At 44.5% G+C, this 19,616-nt stretch overlaps 3 protein-coding genes across 3 annotated transcripts in view; 1 reads left to right on the top strand and 2 right to left on the bottom strand.

The window, feature by feature from the left end:
• Positions 1 to 348: 348 nt before the first annotated feature.
• On the bottom strand, positions 349 to 13,832 carry alg9 (ALG9 alpha-1,2-mannosyltransferase). The gene is made up of 15 exons (XM_030360347.1): positions 13,631 to 13,832; positions 12,220 to 12,355; positions 11,764 to 11,898; positions 11,420 to 11,490; positions 10,940 to 11,028; positions 10,397 to 10,532; positions 9,912 to 9,999; positions 9,152 to 9,257; positions 5,890 to 6,012; positions 5,103 to 5,257; positions 4,755 to 4,884; positions 4,094 to 4,241; positions 3,310 to 3,439; positions 2,809 to 2,939; positions 349 to 1,535 (listed from the first exon to the last, which is right to left on the bottom strand). The coding sequence occupies exons 1-15, from the start codon at positions 13,768 to 13,770 to the stop codon at positions 1,403 to 1,405; spliced, it is 1,851 nt and encodes a 616-aa protein (XP_030216207.1). The 5' UTR covers positions 13,771 to 13,832; the 3' UTR covers positions 349 to 1,402.
• Positions 13,833 to 14,632: 800 nt separating this feature from the next.
• On the bottom strand, positions 14,633 to 16,853 carry fdxacb1 (ferredoxin-fold anticodon binding domain containing 1). The gene is made up of 5 exons (XM_030360351.1): positions 16,434 to 16,853; positions 16,186 to 16,342; positions 15,867 to 16,070; positions 15,623 to 15,781; positions 14,633 to 15,499 (listed from the first exon to the last, which is right to left on the bottom strand). Exons 1-5 carry the CDS (start codon positions 16,594 to 16,596, stop codon positions 14,911 to 14,913), a joined length of 1,272 nt encoding a protein of 423 aa, XP_030216211.1. The 5' UTR covers positions 16,597 to 16,853; the 3' UTR covers positions 14,633 to 14,910.
• Positions 16,854 to 17,085: 232 nt separating this feature from the next.
• Positions 17,086 to 19,616, top strand: part of si:dkey-71l1.1 (Porin3_Tom40 domain-containing protein) — a 5,695-nt gene continuing 3,164 nt past the window's right edge. Inside the window, exons 1-6 of the mRNA XM_030362348.1 lie at positions 17,086 to 17,251; positions 17,824 to 18,023; positions 18,361 to 18,428; positions 18,649 to 18,741; positions 19,036 to 19,137; positions 19,566 to 19,616. The exon at positions 19,566 to 19,616 is cut by the window's right edge and continues 55 nt beyond it. Coding sequence (XP_030218208.1) covers positions 17,840 to 18,023; positions 18,361 to 18,428; positions 18,649 to 18,741; positions 19,036 to 19,137; positions 19,566 to 19,616 — 498 coding nt within the window. The 5' untranslated portion in view covers positions 17,086 to 17,251; positions 17,824 to 17,839. The remainder of the gene's footprint in view (positions 17,252 to 17,823; positions 18,024 to 18,360; positions 18,429 to 18,648; positions 18,742 to 19,035; positions 19,138 to 19,565) is intronic.

The raw sequence follows: 19,616 nt of genomic DNA, 5'->3' as shown, positions 1-19,616 counted from the left end.
ATAGCTTTAGATTCAGCTTTTTCATGTCTATAGCAGCTTTCGTGGTTCATAGCGTTGGTATCGTCCGTCCGTCAGTCCATCCATCACGAATAATGACGCCTTGGATCACTTCCCTCTCCGTCGAATGGTTACAAGACTAGCAGTCTAAGCGGAACCATGGGTTGTATTCATTGAATATGAGTGCCTGCTGCCTGACTAAAGTAATGGCATGACATGAAGTGTATGATGGCTTGTTGAGCTAACAGTTTGTATGTTTGTATTACAAGAGGAAACCTACAATTAAAACTGAATGGAATGAACATGCGTCTCTTTTGTGTGTGTGTTGGGAAAATCATGAAATGACAACAATTAAAAGAACACAATTTATTCACATCCTACACTCATTCCAATACTGTCTATATGTTAAATGATTCACTCACTGTCACTTACACACAATTTACCAGTCTGATGCAATGGAGCGAACTGATGTGGTAAACTTACACATAACAAAAACAATTGTTTGTCTCGGCCACTTTGTCAGTATTGTCTTGAAAAGAGACCCAAAAAGATCAAGTTGAAAGGTGTGGCCAATGGCGAAACTGGGAGTGAAAAATTTAATCTTAGACATTCGAACACATGCACCCAGGGAAAAACAATTAATTGAACATAAAATCCTTCAACTTGAGGTCGATGGACCACTCTCACGTGGTACTGACACAATCACAAGCCATAAAGCACAAAGTTGGCGATGCTCCCTAGACCTCTCGCATTGCTAACGTCTCCAATGAAAGGACCTTATAGCGACGTCAATGTCCCTGCTCTCATATCTATCTAGAATGGCCTGCTCTGCTTGTGCCATAGAGACTTCCAAAAAGCACCTTGTAACCCAAAATAAAACCGCCCGTTTCTTTGGTCAGCAAATTCTATGCTTGTTAAGATTGTGGCAGGTATCACCTGATGCTCTTCACTTCAACCAGAAGCATATTTTGGTTTTCAAATGAATCATGAGGATGCATTGCCTTTACCCAAACATGGACGGATGCTCTCGTTATGATGATGTATGCGATTCGATTGCAACAATGCTTTCAGGCAACCTGGGTAGCTCTGGAGGGAAGCATCTCATTTGAAGATCACTAGATGGACCGCTCGGAGAAGGGGGATATTCACTGTCACTGTTGATCCTTTAATGCTGTCGATAAGAGAACCAGATGTAGGTTCCGCCCTTATTCTTATAAGGAAACACACTGAAACACGTGTTCTTAAAGGTTTGATACTCAACCGACTTCATGACACGGACAGACAGTGGCACGCTCAACTTCATCACAGGTATCGGACGAGAGTTGGGGTCGGAAAAAAACGACAACAAAACGAGCAGCCGTCAGACAGGAGGAGCAGGTGTTTTTGCGAGGTGTGCGTCCAGCCTTTAGCGTCCGGCGTGATGCCGTCGTCGAGGTGATGATTTCTGTCGGCGTGGTTTCAGAATGACGTAGTTAATGTAGCTGGTGTGCTGTTCGGAGAGCAACGGCACGAAAAACGCTCGGAACACAGGAGACGACCTGCAAAAAAGACGACAACACAGGCAGCGTTAATGTAGCACGCTAGTGATGTTCGTGGTGATGGCTGGTTTAACCTGTGCACATTGATTTCTCAATGCACAACAGGTGTGAAGCCTCACCCAGCCTCAGTGTCCAATCATTCTGACTCGGGCCAGGTGAGGCTGTTTCAACCAGCCATCAGCCACAAACCCTCCAACACCCCCTTGCCACCAAGACATGTTAACCGGTAACACGGCTATATAGCCATAAAGTTTGTAACCGATGTGATTTCAGTTTTACTTTAGATCGTCAAACGCAATACTATGATGAAAAGAGAGCATCGTTTGAGAAACTCGAGCATCAAATTAAAATGAAATGCGATTACAAAATAAGTTCTGAATGAGGTCTTGTTAATCCACTCGCTTGTGGCTAAAGGAACTCAATCGTTTGGAGTATATTCATTAGGTTTTTCATTAGGCTGAGAGTACAGATGAGTTGTAGGGTATCAGGGGCAGGTTTAATTAATCGGTTTAATAATTCAACACTCATTTTACAGAGCACACCGCTGTTTCGCCAGGAGCATCTCATCACCTCATATCAGCTGAATCCTATCGCTTTAACGCAGCAAAGCCGCACACAGAGCCTGAATCGTGGTTGTAGTTCTTGGGATGCAGCAATTCATTAAAAAGGTCTATCCCAGCTAGGCAGTGTGGTTTGAACTTAACCACAAAATCATATTGAAATAAAAACCAAACTAAGAGTGTAATAAAAAAGTTTAACGGTTTTCTGCTTCCATCAACGTTGTGGACTGCCATCTTAAGGCTCTTAACCCGAAACCAAATGTAATAGCCGAGCCCTGTTGTAGAGGCTAGTAGTGTGTGCTACTGACCCCATTACCTGCTACTAAACCCTGGATCGGAATTCACTATGGATCAAACCGAAAAATAGTGTAAATGGTAATAGCATGTTATCTGTATTTATCACACAGCTCTTCTTTATGCTGTAGAATGCTCCATTCACTTCAACGTTCGGCGGGCAAATATTTTTCATAATTGACCATTGCTAAGCATAATTGACAGCCGTCAAGGAAAGTGGATTTTTTGCCTCTGATTCATGTCTTTCGTAGCACTCCACAAGTAGTCCGGTAACTTATCAACTTAACGTCAACTTAACTTATCAACCCCAGCATATTCGGCTGCTAAGCGACGTCAGCTGATCTGAAGCCTACCGGAAAAAAACGTAACCTACTGCCAGGCCTTATTTTCCGTATCTATATGTACATATATTATAATACCTGGAAGCGTCTAGGAATGGCTTGAAGGCGATGACGGTCCACTCCTCCTTGTTGGCAGAGTAGCGTGGTTCTAGGGGCGTTTCATTATGGCGGTCCAGGTCCACCAGGTAATGACACTGCCGCAAATCCACCTGGGACACAGTAGAGTATGACAAAGATTTAAAGATTCAAAAGGTTTTTATTCTTTAAATCCTTGGTAGACTGGATAGATCCGTCTACCAGCCTACCCAGTGGACTGTAGCAAACGTTGCTCATCTATCCGACATTCATCTAGGTGGACACGCCCACTTTTGATGTCAGAAGAGGCCGATTTTCAAAATGTCTTGTAACGACTAATCACACTCACACCTAGTAGCATAATATGTCACCTTTAAACAAACCAAACCTATATCAAAATCATATCTTTCATCAGAATTAAACCCAACGAAACCATCCTTAATCCAAGGCCTGAATTTAATTTTGAAGTAGCTCCTGATTGGTCGCAGCTCCTGATTGACTTACATATCTGGTTGGTTCTTCCAAGTTCTGGTCGTTCATATTGGCCGGAATAGTCTGAGTCGCCGTTGGACCGGCCGCGTACGGCTGAGGAAGTTGTCCTTTAAACTCTGATTGGATGAATTGGAGCTGCCAGCTGGAGATGGAGAATAGTGAGTTGGAGATAGCATCCACAGAAATGTACATCCTACCCTGTCAAGTCACTTCCTAGTACGTCCAGTCAAACACAAAATGATTACTTTGTTTAATATTGATTATTTTACTTTGATTAGGGTGCGGCCTATCCAATAAAATCTTGAAAGGTAGACCTAATACATACTATAGAACCGTCTTTCCCAAAGACTTCAACAAGAAGCATGTTTTTGATAGTACTGAATGTTTGTTTTGTTCTGATAATTTTACTTATAACATTGTATCTAGTTGAAAGGCTAATGTACATTGTGAGAGGAAATAACAAACAATGAGATAGCCTAAACAAGGAGATTTGAACTCTGCCTACATGCATTTATTTGGTCTCATTTAGGGCCGAGTATTTAATACGTGTATTATGTTTTCAATAACAAGTGCATAAAACAAAGTTGTGATTTATCTCTTCGAAATGGCTGGTTTAGGTTCATATATAAGGTGATGCGGAATTGGCAGTAAAAACATTCAGGAATGTTAATTTATGCATACATTTGTTCTTCTCACGATTCTCTACCATCTCCCATATCCTATCCTATCTCCTATCTTCTATGTCATCGGCTACCTCCTATCTCATCTCTGAGGAGAGGGACATGCTACCACTGACCTGTGGGGGAGCAGGAAGCTGCTGGGGTATCGGTGCCACTCCTTCCCCACGCACACCGTCACAGGCCGGCCGTCCGGCACGCTGTGCAGGCTGGGGTCCCTGGCGATGCGGTGGAACTCGGGGTACAGGTCCAGAGGCGCGTGGTATCCTGCGCACAAACACACACAATTCAAACACAAATTGTTAAGTTACACTCATAACATTTATACAAACTCAATGGTACTATTGATGTTGCTGCTGCTTCACATTTATTTGAGAGTCCTTTTCTCTGTATCTGCATCTGAGCATTGAACTTTCACTATGTCCGTATGGTTGCAGCCGACGGCTCCATTGAAAGGCTCCGCCCAACGGGCGTCAGGTGGCACTATATAGTGATAGGCGTTTAATCCTGACACATTTACAGTGCATTCACATGCACTGATCACATCCCCAGTGTCTAGCCAGGGCAGGGCATCCAACTCCCAGCTGAAGGGTCCCGCCCTCCATCCCCAAATGTCCGAAGGCTCACCTGTAGCCGCCCTGGAGCAAGGCACCCCAACCACCTGCCCGTTGATGTCCTTAGTAACATGCATCTGAATCCACCACAAGTGGCTGTGGATAAATGCCTCTGCAGAATGACTTAATCGTCAACGGTGTCGTGTGTGTATGTGTTCATCATTACCTCTGAAGAGTGCCACAGAGCGGGACAGCGACAGGACGGTGAACACCAGTAGGGAGCCGAGGGCCAGCCAGTTAGAGGACACTGTGTAGTGCTCCAGGCGGTACCGCTGGAACAGGAAGTGGTAGCATTTCTGTGGGGAGAGAAGAACACTGGAGTGACCCAACGAAGACTTGAATTTCGATTGTTGAAAGCACTTTTGCGCTGTGCACTTTTTTTACGGGCAACCAGCAGAGTAGAGGGAAATGTTGAGGGATGGGTTGTTAAAAAACAACTTTGAGAGGCAGCAGGGTTAACAGGATGCAGCGTTGGCGAGGCTTTCGATGCGGTAGCTTGGGAGAGAGGGCCTACCTGGAGAGAGGACATGGCCACGGCGGCACTGAGACAGATGAGGGGGTAGATGGGAAAGAGGAAACGCTCCTCCTTGTGAGGCCGTGTGAAGAACACCAACATCCACAGGTACATGGGGGACAGGGTCAGCCAGTACGGGCGGCCCAGGTTCTGTACTGCACACACACACACACACACACACACACACACACACACACACACACACACACACACACACACACACACACACACACACACACACACACACACACACACACACACACACACACACACACACACACTTGAATAAACCATACTCATAAATTGTTTTTTTTGTTTTGTTTTGTCTTGTTTTTGTTTTATTTATTTCTTATTGCTTATGTTTATTTATTTTTACACAATGTCTTGTTTTTTAAATAATGTATGATGACTATATGCTCTGTAAGGTGACCTTGGGTGTCTTGAAAGGCGCCTCTAAATTAAATGTATTATTATTATTATTATTATAAATACAAAGGATTACAAAGGACTTTTAATAAATTATACAGGCACACATACATGAAGGCACACACACTATTTATATGCTACATTAAAACTCAACGGACATCACAAGCTATGGTGACTGCAGTGACTGAGTCAAAACACCTGAGACCTAGAGACAATGCTGCCATATGATACACATCAATTACATTTCCTATGACCCTGGCTGGGACCCATAAGGACCCTGGTCCGGGTGTGAGGCGGTGGCGTGGACAATATGGACAGTGGTCTGAAAGCGAGCAGGGGAGGGCAGTGGGGGCGTCCTCACCGTTGAAGCGGTGCAGCAGGGTCTCCATCAGAGCGCTGAGAGGCAGGGACAGCAGGGCCAGCGCAAACACCAGGTTGAAGTTCAGGAAACCGTTGACGAAGTAGAAGGACCAGGGCTCTGTCCCTGGAACCAGAGCATCAAAATACCACTTTACGAGGTCTGCATCGGGTCGAGGTGCTCCCCGGTTTGATAGGGCCCCATGTAGCTGCTCTGAAGGCAGTGTACATGACTGGGGGGGGAAATGACTGGCCTGTTCGCCATGCTAGAGCTTGAACTTTGAAAGCAACTCAAAAAGGGCAGAGATACGTCACGGGGGCCTAGTAAGGTGCCTCAGTTGGAGGAACACCTAGAACCATTACCGATAGTTGGTGCTGGCTATGCTTCATGCATTTCTGATTGCAGCTGGGAGCCAAACACCATAACCACTAGGCAGTCCTGTCCCTCATGACCTTCAAAAGAACAACAAAGCGGTGTTTACGTGTCTTGCTCTCTCGTCAAATGCGGGAAATGATTCTGCTTGTGTCAACACTGGCCGAGGTTCAGACCACAGTACAAAGATCATTAATTGATCCGTGGTTGCTCAAATGGACTTTCCAGACTTTCAAAATGTGTCACAAATATCCAGATGCCTTGTGAAAGATGTATTTGAATGACATTGGTATTTATGAGGGTACTGCTAAAGAAGACTCTGGGTAAAATAAATTATGGAAACAAAAACTCTTCATTGAGGTGCTGGACTTGAACTCTATGACTCAACTCATGTTTATTTGTAGAGCCCTGAACCACAGTTCAATCCCTCAAATGGCTGCACAAGCATAGGCGCCGGAACCTATGAGGCCAATGGCCACCCCACTTTTCGTGGAAAATCCCACAACGAAAGTCTGGCATGCCAGAAATTTGGCATTTCTGGTCCTCACCGTGAAGTATCCATTGTTGACATGGAGGGAATCCCGCAAACGGCTGGAGCTCACGGGCAGTGTTTGCTAACTAGTAAAGAACTAACTAGTAAAGTAAAGACTAGTAGAGATGCGCTGTTGGCGGTCATACCCACGCACACCGTGGATAATCCAAGGGTTGGGTGGATTGCCATTTTCCATAAGCATTCCACTGTGCGATCATCCGTGCTGCATATGCCCTCACACATTGTTGAAATCATATGCTGGATGCTTTATTCTTTCTTTGTGGCTTTTAGTTAATGATCGGGCTAAAATGAGACCACGTTAGCTATGTTCGCTGACAACAGGGGACATTTCATATGGGTTGGACATTTTAGCGAGCCAACAGGCTTTTTGTCGGGACGCTGAACACGGAACTCAAAATCGGGCTGACATTACCGCTCATCCACGCATCTCTACTAACTAGACCTCACTGCACCACGCAGAGGACCGCCATCATAATGCCTAGTATAGGAACTCGGGATCCATTGTTATTAACACTTTGTTGCTGCGTTGATGCTGCTTGAAGCCCTGCATTAAACACGACCAAAGTTTCTACAGTCAAATCCAAAAGCCATCTATAATGATGATTGCGATGATGATGAGGATAATGATGACGATGATGATAATGAAGAAGGTTATTATGATGATTCAGTGTTTACTTTGCAGTGACGACAGTGCGCCGCTTCCTATTGGTGCTAGGGGCGGCAATTGACGCGCGGGAACTGCGCACCGCGGCGCTTTGACGCCGGTGTGTGAGTGCGGCCAGCTTTAGGATGATGAGGAGTCACGCGCTGTTCGACACATGCACGCGCACTTGGCCCCCCCACCACTGAAATCATTCCGACGCCACTGTTCACAAGCCCACATTATACGACACCAGAAAAAACCTAAGCCAATCTATAGGGTAATGAAGTGAGAATCCCTCTCAAGTACTCTAACGATAAGCGTATCGAAACCGAAATCGCGACACTCAAGGCTACGAACCTCGCGGTGTGAGAAGGCAGAAGCGTGACACGCCCTTTCTAACTCCCACTATCCTCGAGTCGAGATCCAGCCACGTGATATGAGCTGTTAGTGCCAGGGTTTCCGCTGTCCGGTAATAGAAAAATTAAATGTCATACAAAATTGTTTCCCTGCGGTCAAATTTATTGAAATTTGCTAATAATCTGTCTAAATAATAGTCTGCTGACACCGCTCCTCTTATCAATGCCGTAAGTCTGCGACGAGATGCCCTCGCTGTGATGACAGCGGATTGCATTTCTCTACAGCCTGCGAAGTCCTCATATGCGATATGAACAACATTTATTCAGAGTGGGCCAAGCGCGCAAAAATAGCCTGTGTGATCCCTGTCTCTAGTGTTTTGTGTGCTTCTACTGGCAGTTGGTCTGCTTATAGGTCGGAATGAAGCGGTCACCGATTATTGACAGGCTGGGTACTTTATTCTACCGTAACCAAACTCGTTTGTTTCTGAACTAGACACACACACACACACACACACACACACACACACACACACACACACACACACACACACACACACACACACACACACACACACACACACACACACACACACACACACACACACACACACACACACACACACAACCGCTCGCCAACTCCCACACACACAGCCATTCTCGCGCACACACACATACGCTACTCGTAACACTGCCTCGTTATTACGAATCAGACGGTCATGTTTTTTCCCATCTATTTGAAGGTTAGGCTATTAAACATGTTGCATTCTATACGGCCTGATTATGTCATTATTTAAGCTACACAGCCTAATAAGAAGCGATAATAGGATATTTGACCGAAAAACGAAACCTATGCAGGTCACTTTGACCGGCACCGATTTTTCTAGCGGGAACGCTGGTTAGTGCTACCAAACTATTCAAATTGCTATTATGTATTTGACATTAATATTTTCAAATACATAAGCCTCAACCACAAAACTAGTTGAGGCTTTTTGCAAGTTGCAAGCATCCTCCAACTGCAATCTTTGGTTATTTATTTATTCATTTTGCTATACTTGAATAGTATTCTTTCTGTTCAAATATGTTCAGTGCTCCAAATTATTTGTTATTAAATGATACATTAAGTTAATTGTTAATCGTGGGATTTATCGAACCGTGGGTCAAAAATCGTGATACAAGCCGAATCGTGAGTTGGTGTATCGTTACAGCCCTAATAAGTACTCCATAAGCACTGAGGCCTCTCTTGTATCTAACCTAAGTAGTGTTTTCGAACTAGTGTAAGTGTTAGCCAAGTCGAATACACCCAGTGACATCACTATGACAATAGCACATGCTATGGGTTACCGTAGAGGTCAGGGCCATGCGGTGTGAAGACATTGTAGAGCAGAATGTTCAGAGGTGCGATGACCAGCTTCCCGTAGAAGAAAGAGTCCACCATCACCACGGGAACCTTGGAACACACAGGAAGGAGAATGATGCCGCGTTTCCACTGCAGGGTGCGGAACGGATCGGATCGGATCGCAAAGGGGCGGTAGGGAGGGGGCGGTATAGCCCAGCTCAGTTCCGAGGTCGCGTTTCCACCGCCGACAGTACCCTTTGTGGTAGGCCGGATGTCGATCGCCGCGGCAGCTACGTAAACATCGTAAACAACGTCTTCCTCCGCAAGAATGCAGACGAACGTCTCCACCTCCTTGTTCGCCCAAGCAAGCTTTTTACGCGACATGTTAATTGTAAAGAATAATACCTCGAGGCTACTGTTTGTTTGTTTTTATCCCCGCGTCACCCGGAAGTGACGATTCTGTCGACCAATCAATTCCAGGGTACCCTTTCAGGCGTCTGGTCTCGTTTTGGGTACCGCAACGGAGGAGTCCCTAAAATGGGGTCGGAACGGGTACGGCAAAGTCCGGGTCACGCCCACTTTTGGCAGTGGAAACGCGATCCGACCCGCACCTTTGCGATCCGATCCGTTCCGCACCCTGCAGTGGAAATGCACCATAAGTGCCTGAACTTTATTTGTGTCTAGCTTTTCCCAACCATGCAACATTAACCGTGTGTGTGTGTGTGTGTGTGTGTGTGTGTGTGTGTGTGTGTGTGTGTGCCTGACCAGGATTAGCAACAGCGCTAGGGCCGACCAGAGGATGAAGTTTCTCCACTCCCTCCTCATCACCAGCAGGTCAAAGGCGATGGGGATCCTGCAGCACAGAATAGAAAGGACTTCATTATTGATCGACAATCGAAATGGCCACGCCTTGATATATTCTCCCACATGACATCTTAACAAATTTAACGTTTGCAATCCATATTGCAGATATATTCCAAATCCAAAGTATCTCCAGATTCATTGCATTACACAAACTACGGTAAGCAATTAAAATAGACAGATTAGATTAAAAATGATAGCGACTCAATTTTTATTGCTTTTACTCTTCATTGCCTTCATGTGCAGTGTGCATGTGATTTGATTAAAATGTATGGCATTATCACCGGTTTCTTTCTTTAATGTACAGCGTCAGTGACCGTTGTGTTGCATCCACTGTATATGAAATGTGTTCCATCAATAAAGCTGAGACGGACTGTTCGATGTCCTACCCAATCAGAGCGGAGAATGGCCAGCCTACAATAGCTCCAGCTGCCACGCCCATGACAGCCAATGGAATTGAGTCTTGGAACCAGCCCGTCATGGCAACCAACGTGGTATACATGCAGAAGGAGGAGGGAAGGAACGCTGGGGGGAAAGCAGAGATGTAGAGATGCAGTCATCTCAGCATGTTCAAATGTAAACTTAGCTGTAATGAACAATTATGGGTCATGGAATATATAAACATATATAAAGCAATTGCATAAGATGTAATTGGATGACATAATACAATAACATCGTGCAGAAACAAAAAGGTTCAAACGATAAGACTCATATTTCCTGTGCGAGTTCAGAAGAGTCAAATGTTACACTAAAAAAATCATTACAATTATACATGAATATCGAAGAATATTAGTAATAACATTATATTCAAACAAAATGAATATGGCCAGCATGGGTAATTGCACCCAGGGTCTACTTTGGAAACACAAATAGGGATAAGGAGGAAAATGCTAGAGGTGCGAGGGACAGAACCGGCTCGGACCGGAACCAACCTGCGGAGGAACAGAACATTCCGGTACTCAGCACCAGGAACGCCAACATCAGGCGACCCACATGCAGACCAAACTTCTTACACACCGCCCTGCGTCCAACACACACACACACACAAACAACAGCCAATCAGCTTCCTTGCTAGGGTTAGCGCCAAAGCAAGAGATCAGCTGGTGATTCAATTCATAGTAACTATGAGCAACTGAATGGTTTTTTTTCCATTATTTACCACCAGGTTTGATGTTGAGCAGCCAGAAAAGCCATTTCAAAATGTAACCTAGAGTGATATCACGTGTGGTGTCCACCCAGAAGTATGATAAACAGCACAGCAGACCAGTTGGAACGGTCCAATGGATAGGGCCGTCACAATCCATAATGCATCTCGATCAGTACTCATTTTAAATGACGTCTTTAAGGCTAATCAGCGTCTCACATGGTGGTTAAATAGGGGTCCGTTTAAATTGGAGTTAAGGCAGACTCACTTGTAGAAGTAAAGTTCACAAACACAGCAGCAAAACGCAAGAACACATCGTACGAAGTAGAACACCAACACCTGGAACAAAACGTATTTCCTTTCACAACTTCATTCATGGGAAAAGACAGATTTATGACATAGACAAGTCTGGACTGTAAACATTGAAGTAATATCATGAATATGCAGTATTCCCTAAAACCATATTTAGGACAGTAAAGGAATGAATGTGGATAAGAACACTTTATTTATTTTTTAATTAAAGAAAACATAAAATATGTGAAGAATTTATCATTTGTGCAAACATATGTCTCTATGCTACATTAGTGACAGTGCCATGTCCAGTGTTACTACCTTATTGGTCTGCAGTACATGGGCGTGTATGCAGGCAGGGAGCGCGTGCAGCCAGAGATAGGCATACGACCGGATGGCGTAGAGTGGTGAGTATTCCCATGTCTGCATCCCTGTCCCATACAACAGGTAGTGCATCTGCACAGGATGGAGATTACACAATCCCTTACTATTAAGGCATTGAGATGCTTGCGTTCAAAGGGACTTAATGACAATAATAATAATAAGGGGAAAATGTACAAGAAAATAAATCTGTAATAATATATATATTATTAATGAGAAGGTAGTTGCAGATTTATCAAAACAAACCTTAAAAAAATTGATTTATCTTATCAGTATAACTTGATCTGTACAAAAAAACATAATAGAATAATCTTGCCAAAAAAATGGTTTAACTTAATCCAACCGACTATGATGTAATAAGCGTAGAGACACCGGAAATGAATCATTACTGCTTACAGGCTCCCAGTAGTTGAAGGTTTCATCGCAGTCAGAGATGTTGCTGAGCAAGGCAGCGCAGAAGCGTGCAGACAGCAAGCATTTGAACGCTGTAGATCCTTCTGGAGCCCACACCTGTCCTCCTCGACCTACCGACCTGTAGAACACACACACAAGCACACTTTTATTAGCACAAGGAAACATAAATCCAATCATCTTTTCTGTCATAAGAACTACCGGTTTCTCGGTTGACATTATCATTTGTATTTATTAGTGGTGCACAGCCTGTGAAAACATTTGAAGAGCAGTCTGTTTTCTTGGCCTCCCGTATGACTACTTGCAACTTTTCTTTAGAGCCGTTCATCCAAACAACTTCATAATTGCCACGGCACTTCCTTTGGTCCTTAGCAATACATCTGCCAAGTGTAAAGTCACGCACACACATATACGTCATAGTGGGAGGAAATTGGGACAAACAATAAACAAATAATCGAGGGTCCTGGCACCACTTCGACCCCGAAGTTTAAAATCATGTATAAGACCTAAGACAGGGTTTCAAATAGGAAATAGGTAAATTGCCTTCAATCAAAACACATATTTATCACCATATTGTGGCCAATTAGTACAACTGCGATGTTTGGCTTGGTGCAGTTTTATACTACATAGCCTGATTTATCAATCATTGCATTGCATTGTAGTTTTTGTTTTTTTTATCGTAGGAGACTCTGATATCCGCTGATATAACCCATCTATTTGCTGAACTTCACTTTATTGGCAAAAATTATTCACTGAGGTACAATTAGATGTTGCCAGCTCAGGATTTCATTATTTGGCTAAGCTTTATGTCTCTACTACGGGTTTATGTTTTTGATTGTGAGAGTTTATAATTATTGGCACACACACACACACACACACACACACACACACACACACACACACACACACACACACACACACACACACACACACACACACACACACCTCTTTATGAATAGAAACGGCAGTCACTGGACAACGCCGTAAGCTACATTTCCACTGGTTCAATTGTTTAACAAGGCATTTTTGAACACTGGTGCATGTTATAAAACCAAATTCAAACAAGCCATTGACCACCAGATGATCATTATTTCAAGTGCAGTCAGCGTTTGTGACACGCCATCACAGAACGAATGAATGAGTCTCTCATACTGTACCTTTAACTGCAAGACTGTCACTCACAAACACACACACAGATCGTCTGGTCGATGCAAGCCGATGAAACACTACCAAACACTGTGCAAAACGGACCCTAAACCATCAAACACACAATGAAACTATGACCCAATGTTATTGTGTTGGCTATAAAAGCACGATAGTTAAACCGGGTAGGCTATCAGGTCGATCAGGCAAAGTGGGTCGGGCCAGAGGTGACGTTACATTCGCGACTACTTACTCTTGGCGTGTCTCTGATAGTTTGCCCTCATCGCTGCTCTTTTCCTCTTTTGATATTCGAGCTTCTGCGGGGACATTGACGTTATTTGCATCTTGCCTGCTGACTCGTTTGGTCCGCTGACGAGGCCCCTTCACCGCCATGTTTTCATTAGCTTCAAATAATTCGTCCGCTTCCGCCACGGATCGGAGGAATTACTGAGCTCAGGCCCACATCCGCCAAGACGGTTATGACGATGGTTGACCGAAAGGTGGCAGTGTGCGATGTTTTTTAAATAAACTCGTTGCTTGTACCCCCTCGAAATTGTGTAAAAATGTGGATATGCAATGTGTACAATGCACAAAGCAATAAACGAACACAAGTGGATTAATACACAAATGCTTATTAAATATCTGCATAAATATTGAAAATATTAAATTCTATTTGAATGAATAAACAAAAGACCTGTTGTTTAAAACCCATTTTATAAATTTTATAAAGTAAATTATCTGATGGTGACATGGAGATGAGAACAGAGCAGTGACTCCAATCGTCGGTGCAGTTCAAGGGCCTTCGTGTGCGACAGTGCATGGGAATGCGAGTGGTAAGTGACTCTGTAGCAGTAGCTGGTCCGCAGTGCCTGTTGTTCCTGTCGGGAGAAGAAATCAACGAGCTCCACCTTCTCCACCGCGCCCAGGCAGGCTTCCCTCGCCAGTGCGTGAAACTTCCTGTCGTCCCACGCCGACGGGCCCTTCCAGAAGCTGACGTCAAAGCTGAGGCGGCGGGAGAACAAGGATGGTTGGCGGAACAACGGCATTGACGGCTGCGGCTCTCCCAGAGGTGGGTGGAGGGGGAGGCAGGGGTCAAAACACTTTGAAAAGCACGGGTCACGTGTCCAGAGAAGCCGCCAATCAGGGAGTGAGAAGAGGCACGAGGCGATGAGGTCCAGATTGAGGGACACGGTGACCTGGACCCACCCCTCCGCATTTTTGCCAACACTCGCAAACACTCTACCCACTGCTCCCATAGGCTGCGCGGTCAGGTACAAACACCCGGCTTCCTTAACAACGGAAACCCCATGGGGAGAGAGCAGACGCTCCAGTGTTTGCCCGAGCGACGTGATAGGCTGACAAGCTGCTGGGAACAGCCCCCTGAGCAGGAGCTGGTGAAAGACGGGCGGGGCCCAAGGGCTGATGGGAACATCTCGGAAAACAAGCCCACTGATGCCAAACATGCGACCAATGGAAGCACCAGTATTCTCGCGGCAGTGGCTTCCATCAATCTGCTCCTCAACTGAAACAACTTTACCAGTCTGCAGGTCTCCTCGTTCTTTTGCTTCCCCTCGTCTCGCCGTCATCTCCTCCATCTGAGGGAGGAGTGATGGGCGAAGCACGAAAAAAAACACCAACACTCCCCTTTTCTGTGTCTACATCTGGTCTTTCTACACCAGATGGGTCTTCATTTGGTTTGTGTAGATCTGGGGTGGCTTTGTCTGGTCTGTATTCACCTGTTGGGTTTACATGTAGTCTCTCCATGCTCCTTCCATTTTTGCTCTTGTTTGGGACGGCCGTGTCCGTTGTGGAACCGCTCTTCACACATGACTCAATTGGGTCCGTGTGTTTCTCCTTGAGGTCCAAGTAGGCCAACTGACACCTTAGCTCAGTCTCATTGACTCTCTGTGTGAGAGGTTCTTGGCGAAGCAGCTGTATCTCGTAGCAGTGACTCTCAGTGACGTCGTCTCCATCTAAGGATGCTGTCTGCCGCTGTTCAGAGTTGAGGAGGAATGGAGGTGGCTTGGTTGCCATGGTGATGCAACATCTCTCCTCTAATCCATTCACAACATAGTCCTGGACCAATTTGATGGGATGGACAGAGTCAATGCAGAGGAAATCCCTGGAGGTGAGGAAAAACATTATTAAATCATCGCAATCATCATACATCTAAATCTGACGGCATAAATCAGCTGATTTGTTTTAATTGATGCATTAAGAATGGCCACAACTCTTTACTCTTTACCTTGTCATAAAGTCACTGAGTTCTATAGGTACATAGTACTGGACTCTCTGGTCCCCGACTATCTCCTTCATGGTCACCCTCACCGGGGTGGTGTACGGGTGGCTACGAGTGAACACATGAACCAAGGCATTCTCCACATGGAAGCCTTTATCCTGGCTCCTGACCACACAGAAACAAACATCAGTCAGTCAGTCAACAGCTTCAACTACTGCCATACATCTCAAGGGTTACCGCACCAGATTACCTGTATCCAGTACACTTGTAGCTCTCGACCTCCTCACTCTTAAACGGTTGGACACTGCTTAGGACGAGATCTGCTTCTGCCGCCATAGCGACGACCTGCCAGCTATTTTGCCACTCTCTCATTGGCTGATCAGCTGGAGTCCCACCCTGCCCGTTGCATAGGGCGACATGGATGTCTCCATGTTCATCCAGCACCTTGACACAACTTTATAGACAGTGGACACCACACATATCAGTCATCTGATGCCCAGACACCCACAACTTGAGTTTATTTCACTTGGGTTCAGCTATCATTTAAACAAAAGAGCGTCCATTCGTACCTGAGGAAGAACTTTTTAAGAAGTTCCCGGTTCTTCTTGACGCCACTTTTGCGACCACAATGAGGGAAATTGAAAATCACACGGTTGAACACAGCTCCCTGAAGAGATGCACATTCTTCCAGCCTCGTACAGTCTACCCCGAAAAGGATAGTCCCCCCTGAGGAACCAGAAACGCACAAAATAAATCGTGAAGAGCTTCCATTTTTTTTATACATAAATAGATGTATAGATCATTTTAATGAGCATACCCGAATCCCTGATCATCTGTATATTAGCAGCAGCTCCCTCATGCTTGACGTCTTCCTGCCGCTGAAGGCAAGTGGCTGTTATTTTGTTCTCCGGTGAAAGTTTGCTCAGAGCTGAAGAAAATGAAAAATTCCCTTCCCCTACGAACAGTGTATGACCAGACATGTTGCATGCGTTTGTAGGATAGGTTAAGCTTCATTCATTTTTTGACGGACTGTTTATGCGGAAGTTATATATCCTCTAATATTCATCCTTTTTGTTTTTTCTGCACCAAACAGAACAATCATTGGAAATGTAATATCCCACCGTTTGTTTACCAAGTCGGACATCCTTTTAGTATTAGTTGGCATACATTAAAACGTCAATTGTTAGTCGATTACAATCACTCTCATGCACCTCCATGAATGTTTTGAACATAGTTGTGTTACCAGGGTACCAGCCCGACTAGAAACAAATGCTCTTCAATGATTTCAACAAACAAACATAAAAAATACCTAACTATTAATTCCGAGATCATTTCTGTTAAACATATGAATTCAACAGTAGCAGGTTAATTATCTGTAATGTTTTAGTGCGTCGTTAGAATTGGTTGACTGACGTTTATAGGCAATTATCTTTGTTTCCAGGGGGACACACTTACCTGGTAGCACATCGCTTCTGGTGAGATTGGATGGAGAGCCCCTCACAGCATCACTTCAGCAAGCATCAATAGCGTTTTCCCGTTAACTATGTCTCTTTTTTCATGCTCTTTTTGACATTTCAAATGTTGAACAAGTCATATTATCCGGCGCATATTTAATCGGTTGTGGTAACGTTCAGAGTGAGTAAAAATAACTCCTTGCTATTCTAATGAATGATGCTTCTGCCTTCATGCTAAGGTCATGCTAGCTAGCAGAGATGCTACAGCTTTATACACAACCATTGACAATGAAGCAAACAACCTAGAAATATTTAATTGTAACACTCTTGTTCTGTGTGTATATATGTGTGATAAGCAATATGTACCATTGTATGCATCCCCTATTTTTGTTACTTACACTCACCTTTGTGTTTCTATGTCAAAATTGGGGGCAGTATAGCATTATTGTAAGGCTGTTTTAAGCCTAATTTCCCCAGTCTACCTCTAAGCATCCTTTTAAACCCTACTACAATGTTAATGTAGGCCTATGTATCTTGAATGAAAAATAATTGTAGATGGGTTTTGAGTAAATAGTAAAATAGCCAAAGTAGAATTCCGTCCTTTTTTGTTCTTAAAACTTTTGGTTGAGGAATCCAAGAAGGCAACACTAACCGTTTCAACCAATGGAGGGCCAATCCCAATTCATTTTGACCTTTTAATTCAGTGTGTTTGAAAATGTGTGCGTGCATGTCTGTTTGCGATGGTGTTGCCAGGAGGTATTGTGCCCACATGGGCAGCGTTCTGGCCCTATCGTCTGGTGCGGCCAATGGGACCTGGCCCTTCTCCCCCGACACCCCTCCCTCCCGTTGGGACACGCACCCCGCCCACTGGGACCGCCCCCCGCGCTGGGAGAGGAGAGATGGCCGCCTGCCCAACCCTGGCAGCTTCCACTCCCTGCACAGGAGCTGCAAGGGTATATGCCACCACCGCCGACCACTCATCACATCATCATGAATCACCCAACGCGCTGCTAATACGTGCCTGAAACGTATTACAGGGGTGTATTGATACGCATTTATTTAATAGGACACATTTACATAATAGGTTGTGAGGTACTGATTATAATTAGTTTTCCTTTTGATCCTGTCTATACAACACAAAAAGGAATTCTGAATTATGCTGAAGACTCAAAGATAGATGACTTAGGCTTCGAGTTTCGAAATAAGGTTCAAAACCCGTTGCATTCAATGTTATTTTAACAATTACATTTATAATATTTGAGGTTCCTCTTCTCCTTCATCCTTCCCCAGATGTATTCCCACAGCAGATCGAGGGTGTCAAGATGACAGTCAATAAGACTTTAAGCAGCTTCTTCAAGGTAAATGTCCCACTCAACAACCTCAGATGGTTTAAACTTTAGGGTGTTGGATGATTCTGGGACGAGGCTATCAAAAGTTGCTTTGGATGAAAGCGTCTGCTGCATCACTAAATAATGATAGACAATACTAGTATACAGTAATAAACAGTATTGCTGTACGATCTAACAGCGATGATGCCTGAGCTACATTATAATGGTTAATATGTGTGTCTATTCCCAGGCCAGCCACACATTCCACCTCAGTGCGGTCAGTCCATCCTACTATCGCTTCCACACGGAACACCTGCAGGACGACCAGTACAGCAAAGATAAGGTGCCTCCATCACTCCTCAATGAACCATGAGGACATGAACTAGTGTCTCTAGAGCTCATGGAAGAGCTGCTCACAGGCGTTAAGGTGTTGAGCGAGGCTTCCTGTTAGAGAACTCTGTCAGTGGCTGTTAAAATCTGGTAAAGAAAAACAAAGTGTCTAAATGGTCGCTTTCATGGTTGACGAAGCCGTGGGTGTGTGAACGTTTGCATGGGAGTGTTTTGAGTGGCATCGATGCCCTAATAAGGGCGTCCTGCAGACTGAATTGGAGAAAGTGTTTTGTTCTCCTGGCGACAGGACGCTCCCGCGCTGATTGGAGAGATGGATTCTTCAGGGAGTTTAAACGCTCATTCTCTCATTCATCTGACCGAGGGAGTCAGAGCAAGGGCCGTATTCCAGGTATCTATAGACTCTATACACATTGTATTTAATTAGTATATTATTATTAACATTTCCATTACAGCTATGTTAACTTTTACTATACCGGACCTATGTACCGGGAGGGGCTGGGAGTGGTGGCAGTGATTGAGTAATGTTTTTTTCAGTGTTTACCGGTTATACAAACACTGTCCCTTGTAAAACATTTGTGCTACACACCATGAATTCAATTAATTATTTTGGGGGGCAGCATGAATGAACTGATGAATTCCTTGAATAAAAAGTGTGCACACTTTATAATATATATTAATAACCCTTTGTAGTTATATTTTGCTCTAACATACCAAGATGAGTTCCATGGGGAAGCTCCTTAGCAATAGATGACGTTGTGATTCTGATGGTCGTTAAATGTTACCCTGTCTTCTGTCACCGCCCGGTTCCTGGTGTAGAGCCAGCAGTCCCAGTTTGTCACGTGGCAGTTTGAGACCGAGTACAGAGGA

Source organism: Gadus morhua, chromosome 7 (genome assembly GCF_902167405.1).
Source record: "Gadus morhua chromosome 7, gadMor3.0, whole genome shotgun sequence".
NCBI lineage: Eukaryota > Metazoa > Chordata > Actinopteri > Gadiformes > Gadidae > Gadus > Gadus morhua.
Note: the sequence above shows the minus strand (reverse complement) of the source record. Positions and strands in the feature narration are given on the sequence as shown.

Coding starts and splice junctions, on each gene's coding strand:
- alg9 (XM_030360347.1), bottom strand. CDS start 13,770: ATGGCGGTGAAGGGGCCTCGTCAGCGGACCAAACGAGTCAGCAGGCAA. Junction 10,533..10,939: donor AATGTTCTGTTCCTCCGCAG/GTTGGTTCCGGT, acceptor CTTTCCCCCCAG/CGTTCCTTCCCTCCTCCTTC. Junction 6,013..9,151: donor GCATGGCCCTGACCTCTACG/GTAACCCATAGC, acceptor CTCTGGTTCCAG/GGACAGAGCCCTGGTCCTTC.
- fdxacb1 (XM_030360351.1), bottom strand. CDS start 16,596: ATGTCTGGTCATACACTGTTCGTAGGGGAAGGGAATTTTTCATTTTCT. Junction 16,343..16,433: donor ACAGATGATCAGGGATTCGG/GTATGCTCATTA, acceptor CTGGTTCCTCAG/GGGGGACTATCCTTTTCGGG. Junction 15,782..15,866: donor TACAAGTGTACTGGATACAG/GTAATCTGGTGC, acceptor CTGTGTGGTCAG/GAGCCAGGATAAAGGCTTCC.